We start from the raw sequence: 12,673 nt of genomic DNA, 5'->3' as shown, positions 1-12,673 counted from the left end.
GAATTATAAAAAAAAAATTGTGTTAAATGAAAAAGTCTTACATATTTGTAAATGTGAGTAATAATACAATAACACGAAAAATGGTATACACATTATATATAATGTATTTTTAAAGCATAACACATTTTTATAGGTTATTAAAGATTAAAATATTAATAAAAAACTAAATAAATATATAAATAAACGATAAGTAATAGCAACATAAGCCAGCAATGGCTTACTAAAAAAATAATAAAATTTGTAAATTAAAAACTAAACTTTCCTATGTAATGAAAAATGAATTCATAATAAACTGAAAGATTAAATGTAAAAATTGTTGTTTTTTCTCTTTTTAAATTATTTGAAAGTCGAAGATAACTATATATTAATTATACGAAAAAGAGTAATACAAAATTACCAACGACAAATATATTACACATATATATAGGTAAATATATAAACATATGGAAATAAATATATAGTAATCTTCGAAATAACACAGAAAATAGAAGAAAAAAATAATTGTAGATTACGGTATATGTAATTTTTAATATTTGGAAGCATTTGGTGGAGATTTATTTAATTGTAATTATATAAGTATACAATGTGTGGAAGGAAAAAAATTGGAAAAAAAAATGCGTGTGTAAAATAGTGCACCAACTTGTTTTGAAAAAAAATGTTATTAATAAAATAACATTATAAAATATAAACTACGATAAATAAATTAAAAAACATGTAATAAATAAAATATAACTTAAATTAAAAAACAAAATAATTTTTCTATACATACTAAGATATTTCTCAAAAAAAAATTATAAATAAGTGTGTATGTAAAAAACATGTTAGACAATTAATTTTCGAGAATTTCCTTTAATATTATTACATATAAAAAAGGTAAATGTAGGAAAATAATATATTTAATTTTCATTGTATATATTTTAATATTATTCATTATTTGTTGTAAAATAATTTTATAAATTTCTTTTTATATTCAATATACTTATATATAGGAATATTGTGAAAATAATAATCAAGGGTAATTATATTTTCCAATTTATTCTCCTTAATTTTGGCCTTTAACATAAATGAATATATATAATTCTATGATACATAATTTTCTATATAAAAATATAAAACACATATTAATGTTGATAATAATACATTTCCCAACAAATATTGTGAAAACAAATGTAAGAAGATACTTCGAAACCATTGAACTGGTTTACTCAAAAGTGATATGGTATTTATTACAAAATAATAATACATAATATAAATTAAATTTGTGTCTATAATAATTTTTTTGTGAATATATATGTAATAATATAGCCAAAACGGCAAATATAAATATGTTCATTTAACTTATATTTCATAATTTGAAGGGATAAACCTATTTCGAAGTAGGCATATTTTACTAAATTAATCAGTTTTGAAGTTTTTACTTTGGTAATATATTACATTGTTCTTTTAATTAATAATAATAATAGTGTATCAATTCAATTTAATACAAAGTTTTAATGCCACATTGGAATGGCAAATTATGAGTTACATTTTTTTGATAGTAGTTTTGAGTATAATCGAAAATAACAATAATTAATTAGTTAAAACAATTTAATAAAATCAAAAGAAAACAATAAACATAAGAGAAAGGCAGCAAGTGCCTCTTATTTTTTATTCCTAATTGGCAACATGCAAAATCACTCTCTTCCACAAAAAAAAACAAATATATAATTAGAGATATTATAATACATTAATAAATAAATATAATAAATAGTAACTAAATAGAATATATATAATTAGATTGTGGAAATTGTTTTTGTTGTTCTTAAAAAATGGAAAATAATACTAACAAACTCAACAACACAAATATAACTGGGATAATAATCCTAAAAAAAAAAAAAAATGAGAATAATAAAAATTATTAACGATTCAAGAAAATATTGGTATATAATTGTATATATGAATGTGTTTTAAATATATGATATATATTGAGAAAAGACTTAACACGTCATATATATGTATGTATCTTACGTAGTTTTCATAAAAAATTTAATAATATCATGATCATCGACAATTATTCTGTCGCATATTAGATTCGATTTCCTTTTTCTTAGTTCCTAAAATGGCGAAGGGTAAAAATATAATAATATATTTGTTTATATAAATAATAATAAAGATAATATATATGATTATGGATGCATATATTATACCTGATTATTATCTTCATTGCTTTCAAGTGTTCTATATAGAGAAAGTTATGGATTAATTTATAATATAGTATTTAAATTTTTAATGTTTTTTTTTTAATATTTATATAATGTTATCATATATAAATAAGGAAATTAGGATTCCTTTAAATATGGATACATATATATGGATTTGCTTACATTGGTTTAATAGTGTAGTTTCCTAAAACATCTAAATGTTGTTTTTCAATGGGGTTTTTAAATTGAATTATAATCGATTCCCTAGAAAAGAAATAAATGAAATAGGGAAAGTGGACATATATGATTTAAAAAAATATATAATATTGTTATGTGTATAAAATATAGACTAACAAAAATATACATATATAATGGATATATAAATTTATACTTACTCTTCTGGATTATACTCTTCGAATGTAGCATCGAATGGTATTAATGAACTTTTAAATAAATCCAGATCGTCACTTTTAACACCCTCGATTTTAGCCTTTAAAATTTTATTATTCAATTGACTCATTTTTTTTAACAGATATCAATAAATTAATTTAATTTTATATTTTTATATGCTAAAATAAAGAATTTGTTTTATTTTTCATTATATATTTATATTATTTTTTGAATATTTATTTATTTTGTTTAAAAATTTCCTATGATAAAATGTGGGCCATGTATTTATATGTATGTGCGCTTTTTGCATATGTGTTGTACTAATGCATTAATATATTATTCTATATTATACTTTTGGTGATTTATATTTTATAACATTAATTATTTTATTATATATATTTTTTATAATTATTAATTTTGTGGCTATATATATATATTTTTTTTTTTTTTTTGCTTATTAATTATTTTTATTTTATTTGATATTTGTTATATATTTTTTGCAGCATATGTATATTATATTTTTTTCTTTAATTTTTGTTTATATTATTCTGCAATTGATGGATATTCTTATATGCTATATTTGTATGAAAATATAAATACGTGAAAAAAATACATTTCGTCTATTATTATTATATTTATTAATTGAATGTATACCCATATTTTTTGCATATGTGTTGCATTTTGTTTTTTTTTTTGTAAATTTAACTTTGAAGAAATGTTGTGATATAGTATTTTTCCTTTTATTTATTATTGAAATGTATTGTACATAAAATAAATAGGTAATATAATAATAAATTATTTATAATTAAGTTACATGGGCAATAGTTCTGTATAGAGGGGGATACATAATTTGATACATATAAGAAAAATGTCATACACAATATATATAAAAGAATAAATTACAATATCATAACTATAGAATGTGTAGAAATCGGGTGTATTTTTTTTGCATTTTATTCTAGTAAGGTTGAAATAAAAATTAACATTGATGTTTTTTATTTTGTATACATAAAATATATGAGACTAATTGGAATATACGCATATTAATATTTATGGGATCGGAAAGAAATATCTTAGAATTTCAAATTAAAAAAAAATATAAAAATGGAAGTTTTTTCGTTTTCGGTTATATATATGCATGAATATATTTACACAAACATATGGAAAGCATAAAATGATGTATATTTTTTTAGCATAAAAATACAATGTATTGAATACAAACGTGGGGATACAAGTAAATTTACAGCATAACATATATTAGAAGATAATAAAATATGATAAATCTACATAAACAATGTTATTAATAAACAGGGGAATAGAAGTATATAAAGAAAAAGGAAATAATAAAATGCTTAAAAAAATTGTTAGAAACAATATTAACTAAAGGTACATATTTTACTACATGTAAAACAAATATAATTATAAAAAAGTGACAACATTAGTATATACTATGTTAATGAATTATTAATATTTAGTATGAATCATAATATAGGGAATATTTATTATTGTTTCTATTTGGTAAATGGGTTATAAATATTGGTCTACTATATTAGGGAAACACATGTTATTATTTATTCTATTTTTTTGCATAAAATATACAAAAGTTGATATTCGCTTTAAAAGATAAGTTCAGCGAATAAATAATTCGAATATTTTTAATGATGCTAACATGCATATGAATTATTCTTTGGTATATTTATTTGTGTTTTGATAATATATGTCTTAATTTTTTTTTTGTCGTCTTAATACTCGGTTATATCGAAATTTTTATAAGGTGTCAACACAAAAAGGGGAGATAAATTAATTTGTATATATTTTCCATTTGATGGAGTTATAGGTTCCAATTTTTTAAGATATAAATTTAGTTTGTGTGGGAAATATTTAATATATTTCTGTTTATTTTTGATAATATAATTATGAAAGAAAATATATGTGTTTGAAATAGTATCTTTCTCTGTTTGTTGTTCGGATATGATAAAATTTTTAAAATAGTTATATTTATAATTAAAAAATGGGAAAGAGCACATATATTTATTAATTTTTTGAAAAAACAAATTAAAAAGGATAAATGATTGTAGAGTATATATAACCCATTTTAAATGAAAATAAGTTGGCCTTAAAATTATGGTATTTTTTTTTATGTGTAAAGGTATACAATAATGTTCCTTTGAATATACATTTTTATCCAACAAGTAGAAATCGGTTAAAGGTATTAGTTCATCTTTACATGTTACGAATAATAATATATATTCTATATTTTTAATAATTTTATCAATTTCCTTTTGAAATAACGATATGTGTTTTAAATTTGACTTGTTTTTTATTTTATGAATTAATAATTTTATTTTTAGAAAATTTTTTATACTTTCCTCTTTTATAAATAGAAGAAATTTTTTTTTTTTTTTAACATTATGTCCTATATAAATATAATTAAAATCATATGTTATGTCTTTAATCTTTTGTTCATTTTTTTTGAGTAAATTGAAACCATATTTTTCTTCAATATTTATCAATATATCATCTTTCTTTTTTTCACAACTATATACAATGGGGATATTATCAGAATTTTGTGCATTTTTTTTATCATGGATTTTTATTGGAGTATATAAATTAGGTGATGATACATTTTGGTTCATATTATTGTAACAAGGATTACTATAAAAACATGTTTTTTGTAAATTTTCATTTTGGCAATCAGATATATATTGGTAAGCTGTATTTACTGGGGAATTATTATGGTAAGAATATGGATTTATATTTTCTTTATTCGAAATTGAATGATTATTATTATCACATTTATTAATGGTATATGAATGACTATAAGGATATTCATATTTGTATGTGTGTGGGGAAAATTGATTATTTTGACTAAAAAATTGGAACATATTAGGATTACTTTTAAAAGGGGTATATTCCGTAGGTTTATTTATATGAACGTTGTTTATATTGTATATATTATTATTATTTTGAAATGGTATAGCTTTTTGTTGTGTGTTAAAATCTTTTGTTTGATTTGTGTATATATTTCTTTGTGGGAATGTATTATCATTTTGATTTTCTTTATTTTTATAATTCAAATTTTGTCCTACTTGACATTTTTTCGAAAGTGGAATATTTTTGCCTTCTTCATAATATGGATTATATTGTCCTTTTTCTTGTCTTGGGGTTTCTTTCTTTTTTGATAATTCATTTTCTTTTTGATTTTCTTGAATGTTCTGATCGTTTGGAGGGGGTATATCTATATCATTTTTAAAAAAAAAATCAAACCATTTATAAAAACAATCAACATCCTTATCAGTGCTTTCGTTAATAATTTTGTACTTAATTGGAGAGACTTGTATATCTTTAAAAAAGTTATATTTGTCTTCATAACCATTGTTAGAGTTGTATGTATTGTCGTTATGTGTAAATTGTGTATAGTCTACATCTTTTGAAATATTATTTTTCACAAAAGGAGTAGTATCGTTATTTTTTGTTTCAAAAGGTTTATTTGTATGAGAAGGGGGTATTTTATGATGTAAATTTTGAGAGGTATTTATAAATTTTTCAGAATGATTTATTTTTTGAATTATAGAATCATTGTAAAATTTATTAAACTGCAAATTTAATTCTTCAAATATATTAATACGTTTTTTTTTCTTTATTATATCATTAATCGTAATTTCTTTTCCTATATCTGAATATGATGAGTTTTCGAATAAACTATCGTTTGATTGGGTATAATCGTCTTTATCATTATCTTCAATGTATCCATCATATTTATTTATACTTGCATAATCATTATCATATTCAGAATGAATTTCATTGAAACTATTTGTAGAATTTTTACTATCATTTATGTTAGTATATATTTTTTTTTTTTTTTTTTTCTTGCTACTATTATAAGTTTCGGTTTTACTAAATGGGGGAATATTTTTAGAATAAATAGGATATATATAAAAAATATTTTTAAATATGCAATTTTGCTGATTATTAAAAAAATGATAAACTAATTTTTGAAATTGATTATATTGATTGCTGTTCATTTTTAGACTTCCTCGATTATGAAGATATGAAACATTGTTATATTTTTGTACAAATAAATCGTATATTCTTAAAGATTCGTCATCAATATCTTCTTCCTTTTCTTCATTTTCTTCATCGTCTTTTTCTGTTGCATAACTTTTTTCATCTGATGATATATTATAATCATTAAAGTTTTCACTCATCAATATTTCAAGTATAGTGTTTCCATATTTATCATACATTTTTCTTTTTTTTTCATCAATTAAAATATCATAAGACAATTTGATTTCTAAGAATTGTTTAATATCTCCTCCTTTGTCAGGATGATGAATTTTTATTTTGTCTTTATAAGCTTTTTTGATTTCATCTTTAGAACAATTATAAGGAAGATCTAAATAGCTATATAAAGATTTTGAAATATTATAACTTTTTTTCTTATTTTCTTTAAATTTGTTAAAATAACCAAAATAATATTGTTCATCATGATTATTGTCATCACAATCTTGTTCATTGTTATCTGAATTAATTACATTATTATAAAAATTTGAATTATCATTTTTTCCAACATATTTGAAATTTTCACTATTATAATTAATTCCCTCTAAATTATTGCAATCATGAGTAGGTTGGGGTTGTTCAACATTTTTGTCATTCTCATAATTACCTAAATTATTATACATTTTTTTTTTTTCGGATTCATTTTTATTCATATCGAAATTTTTTGCTTTATCCTTTGTATCTTCTTTTTTGAAATCATTTATAAAAATTTTTTTACTGTTTATAAAAAAGTTTTTTTTTAGTCTATTTATGGATTCCGCACTGTTTAGATCTATTGGTGTTCTCTTATTACTATCCTGAAAATCATCTTGATCTGTATTGGTATATTTTTTTGTAGGTGTTTTTGATTCTATGTCTGTGTTAATTTCGTCAAGTGAATTTTTTGGAATATCAATAGACAAATTTATAGGCATATTATTTTTATATTTATTATAGCACGTTGAATCTGGTAATTTATTTGGTATATTGTTTTCGGATTGAATATAATAATAAAATGTGCTTTGCTTATTATTATTATTATTATTACTATTATTACTATTGTTATTATTATTACTATTGTTATTATTATTACTATTGTTATTATTATTACTATTATTATTATGATTAATAATTTGAGCATTAGAATCCGAATTATTGACCATTTCAGCATGTGTTATTTTTCGTTTTTTATTATAATATTGTATTTTTTGTAAATCAGTTATATCTTTTTGTTTATTCGATATATCAGATTTATTTTTTTCATTATTATCATTGCATCCAATTTTAGTAGGAGAACATATATATCGAATGAAATCATATTTGTTTAATATATTGTTAGGACTAGTAGCTGAGTCATTATTTTTATTTCTTTGTATATTTTTTTTACTATTTCTTTTTATATAAACTTGATCATGTGGATCTATATTATTATTGGTCATATTTTTCGTTGGTGTTTTGTCCAAAAAATTATTAAAAAAGTATGATTCATCATAAACATTGTTTAGTTTAATTTTTTTATTTTTATGAACTGTTTGTGAATTATTTTCCTTGCTACTTTGGCTTTTTTTAATTTTTGGTGAGTTGAAATTAGTAAATACCTGTTGTGACATAGATGTGTGTAATTCATTAGAGTGAGGAAAATCGTTTGTAATGTTTTCAGATGAATTTGTTCGATTCCCTTTTGTAATTTTAGCAGATTTTGTAACATCATTTAGTTTTTTATTTTGCATTATCATATTATTCCCACTTTTTGATAATGATATATAATTTCCTTCGCCGAGTTTATCTCTTTTTCTTGTCCCAAGTGTTTTTTTTCCAGAGATATTAAAAATTTTTTCATAGTCATGATCATTTTGGAAATTATATAATTCTTTAATTTTATTTATATTAAAATAATTGGGGTATTTATTTAAAGCATTATTATCATTATTATTTTTTAAAGATAAATTTCCTGTTTTATTCGTCTTTTTCATATTATAAATGGTGTACCTTTTTCAACGTATTAAAATGCCATTTGAAGCATATTTATTATTTTGCTATATTTTGATTCGGGATGTTACAGAATGACAATTTCGATTGATATTTTTTATTAATATGAAATTAAGTGTGAATATTATGTAAACCCCTCAGTATTTGGAATTATGTAGTATTTGTTGAGAAAAAAAAACATATTTTTATTATATTTATTTCTCTTTTTTATAACAATCTCTCATTGCCTTTTTGATGTTATATTTACTACGTTATTTTGCTTTTTATATGTTATGTATTATGTATCATGTGTTATGGATGTTTTTAGTACGAATATGGAAAAGGAATAACAGATCACAATAAAAAGATAATTGAATAAATAAACAAAAAAAATATATATTTTTTATATACTTTCATATTTTATTTATGTGTATTATTATTTTTTTTTTTCTTATAATTTAACGTTAATTTATTATTATTTGTTTTCCCTCCTTTCTATAAAAATTAATATATTTTGCAAATGAAATGGAAACTTGAGGTGTAAAAAGTTGGGCAATCAAAATGTTAAAAAAAATATATATTTTTACATTCGCGTGTGTATATATACGTTACACAATTGCGCATACACTAGATAGTGAGTATTTAAAATACATGTATAGATATGTGTATGTATAATGCAATAATGTTTTCATCTTAAAAAATATATATTAGCTCGTTTTGGGAGGGGATATAGTGAATAATTTTAATTAATTTTAAATAAAAATAAAGTTTATTATATGTGATTTTTTTTCATTGGACTTTTTAATATTTTTTATTTTCATATACCATAAAATAAAACACGTTATTTTATTAACTCCAAGTGTTTTATTATTCTACATAGAAATTTAGATAAAACAATTTTTGGGTTAAACTAAAAATAAAGGTTACGGAAAATGTAGTGTAAATATTATTTACAAAAAAAAAGAAAAAAGGCAAAATCGCCTAAAAGTGATCTGAAAGGTGTTTATAATATAAAAAAAAAAATTGGCATGATAAATAATTACCAAATATAATATAAAATAATAACTATATTAGGCATATTTATAGAGAAGATAAAATGAAAAATATATACAATAATATAATATATATATATCTTCTCTTGTTCACTAAATAGATGACATAAGGGAACTGTTTTCCGTTATATATAGTTTGATAGAATTATATATTTCATCACTTTGTTTATAAATAGAATGAGCAGATTGTTTCAATTCGTCTTGTTGTTGGTCAATTTGTTCTTTATTTAAATCATAAAATTCTTGTATAGTAATCCATATTTTACTAATTTGTTCAATAACTTTAAAATAAGAATTTTTATATTTGGTAATTTTTTTTTTTCTCTCGTATTCATCATAATGTAAAGAAGAACCAAACCTCGGCTTATTTTCTTCGGCATTATTGGTATTTTGAACATGATCATTTTCTAGGCTTTCTTTTTTATTCCAATCAGCATTTTGGTCATTATGAATAGCATTTTTATTTTCTGTAAATAATATATCTGAGTTTTGTTTATTTTTTAATTGTTCGTTAATTTGATTGAGATAAAATTTTAACAATAAATCTAAAAGAAGCAATTTGTCTTTTAAATAATTTAGGTGCTTTGTAACTACATACATAATAGGTATTTTAATTTTGTCTGATTTTGAGGATAAATTTTCTGTATCTAAATGATCTGAAGTTTCATATTCTTTTAATATTTCATCGGAAATAATATCTAAGTTAGATATATACAATTTTCTTTCTTGATTCATATGCTTTGATTTATTAGTATTGGATAATTTATTTAAATAGTTGTGTTCTGTGTCATTTAATTCTTTTTTATATAAAGATAATATTGACATTTGTTCTGATAATTCTTTATTTTTCATATTAATTTCTTTACATATGATTTGATATTCTTTGTATAGTTCATTTTTTTTTATTGTCAATTCATCTATATCATTTTCGATTTTATTTATATTTTCTTGAGCTTTTTTAATATGATCATTTCTTATATTTAATTCTTTGACATATATATTTTCTAAATGTAATTTTGAATCTTCGGTTTCGTTAAGAATTACTTCACAATCCTTTTTACAAACATTCATAATTTTTTTTAATTCTTCTAATTTTATTTTAATATCGTCTTTTCGTTTTTCTCGATTTTTAGTTGATAAGAGTAATATATTTTCGATTGTTTTGTGTAATTCTAATAATTTAGAAGATGCTAAAATTTTTATTTGTTGTATTTTATTAATTTCGATCATTTCTCTTTCTTCAGTCAAAGAGTCTATTGTTTTGTATCCACATTTTTCTGATTTTGTGTCAATATATCTTTCTTCTTTGTCTGGATTTCCTTTTTGGACAATATTTTCTTCGGCCATGTTATTTAGGTTGGTCTGTTTTGGGTCTATTGAATGTGTTATTTGATCTTTTTGTTTGGCTTGCGCAGCAGAATGTAAATTTTCTTTGTCTGTATGTGTTTCTTGGCTAGATGTAGAATCTTGGTTTAGTAAATTTTCTTGTATTCTTTGAGATTTTTTATTATCGTCAAAAACTAGTTCAGTTGATAAACTTTCAAAACTTTCAGTTGAATATAAATATTTTGTACATTTATCTAAATCAGTATAAGATGCACTTATTTGGGGGGTATTATTAATTATGTTCGATAGTTTATTAGGAAGTGAATATTCATTATCATAGGATTGAATTTTATTTTTTAGTGAAACAATTTCAGATGATACTAATTTTCTTATATTAGATAAGTATACATCTTTATAATCATATTTAAGTATACTAAAAAGTTCTAAAAATATTTCTTTATGATTATCAAACAGTTGATCTGTTGTTAATATAATGAATAAAATATTTTTATGCAATTTTTCATTTCCTATTAAGCAATGTTTAAACATATTTAATATAGTAGTACGTGGATTATCTAAATCGTCTTTTTCTATTGGCCCAACTAATGATAATCGTATTTTTCTTTTTTCTATTATTAAACTAATAGATTTTTCCAATATATTACTTTTTAAAAAAATTTCTTTGAAATTATATCCATAACAATCATGATATATATTGCTAGTCATTGTTTCAGAATTTAAGTGATTTGATCTAATATTATTTTTGTTTTCGTATTGCTGTTTTGTGTTAATTTGGTTTTGTTTTCTGTTTTCTTCAAATGAATCCCTTTTTTTTAAAGAAATATCTTCTTGGGAAGTGTTTAATGTTTTATTATTACTATTGTCATTATCATTTTTATTATTTGTAATATCACTAATACTGGCTGTAGTATTAAAATTATCATGTAATGGATTTGATGAAACACTTGAATTTTCGATACTATGTTTTTTTTCGGAAAAAGTGGGTTCTACCTGCACTGTATTAATATTGTTATCATGTGTATTAATTTGTTCGCTACTATTGCTTTTGTAGCTATTTAGTGAATCAAAATTTACGATAGATGGTATTATAGATGAATCTTTATTTGTTTTTATTTCAAAGGAACTATTGCTATTAAATGAGCGATTAATATTTTGTCTTATTCCATTTGATATATTTTTTTCATTATTCCTATTAATATTTTTATAGTATCTTATACAGCCACTTTCCTCAGATTGAGATAAATTGTATATCCATTTTTTATATGTTTCTACTAGCGCTTCTGCGGAATCAATTTGTTGAAGTTCCAAGTTTAATAATACTTCGAGGTCATCAATAGTATTTGGCTTTACAGATCCAAAAATTTCTTTTGCTTTTATTGCTTGAATACTTACATGTAACCTGACTTTGTCAGCATTATTTTTTACTTTGTCATATGTTTGGGAAATAAACTTACCAATCATTTTTGTGGCTTCTTTTTAGCATGTAGTATTTTTAAATATAAAATCAAATTGCTATATAATCACACGAAATAAGCGAGGAAATACGTGTGTATATTTGAAATGGTTCATTAAAAATAATATATATACAGGTATAACACACATATAAAGAATATTCCCAAAGAAAATATGAAATTGTATAGATACGAATATAAATAAAAAAAAGGACTAAGGAATAAATCTTATTTGGGATTATAT

At 21.3% G+C, this 12,673-nt stretch overlaps 3 protein-coding genes across 3 annotated transcripts; all 3 read right to left on the bottom strand.

Moving 5' to 3' along the window:
• Positions 1 to 1,801: 1,801 nt before the first annotated feature.
• PY17X_1204400 (conserved Plasmodium protein, unknown function) lies at positions 1,802 to 2,700 on the bottom strand (the record flags this gene model as incomplete). Its single annotated transcript, XM_022956695.1, has 5 exons — positions 1,802 to 1,862; positions 2,008 to 2,093; positions 2,187 to 2,217; positions 2,364 to 2,444; positions 2,576 to 2,700. The coding sequence occupies 5 exons, from the start codon at positions 2,698 to 2,700 to the stop codon at positions 1,802 to 1,804; spliced, it is 384 nt and encodes a 127-aa protein (XP_022812558.1).
• A 1,612-nt stretch (positions 2,701 to 4,312) lies between these two features.
• On the bottom strand, positions 4,313 to 8,584 carry PY17X_1204300 (DnaJ protein, putative; the record flags this gene model as incomplete). Its single annotated transcript, XM_022956694.1, has 1 exon — positions 4,313 to 8,584. The coding sequence occupies one exon, from the start codon at positions 8,582 to 8,584 to the stop codon at positions 4,313 to 4,315; it is 4,272 nt and encodes a 1,423-aa protein (XP_022812557.1).
• Positions 8,585 to 9,724: 1,140 nt separating this feature from the next.
• PY17X_1204200 (conserved Plasmodium protein, unknown function) lies at positions 9,725 to 12,439 on the bottom strand (the record flags this gene model as incomplete). The annotated part of the gene is made up of 1 exon (XM_719580.2): positions 9,725 to 12,439. One exon carries the CDS (start codon positions 12,437 to 12,439, stop codon positions 9,725 to 9,727), a length of 2,715 nt encoding a protein of 904 aa, XP_724673.2.
• Positions 12,440 to 12,673: the final 234 nt, after the last annotated feature.

The sequence above is a fragment of the Plasmodium yoelii genome, assembly GCF_900002385.2.
Source record: "Plasmodium yoelii strain 17X genome assembly, chromosome: 12".
NCBI lineage: Eukaryota > Apicomplexa > Aconoidasida > Haemosporida > Plasmodiidae > Plasmodium > Plasmodium yoelii.
The sequence above is the reverse complement of the archived record's forward strand: the minus strand, read 5'-3'. Positions and strand labels throughout refer to the sequence as shown.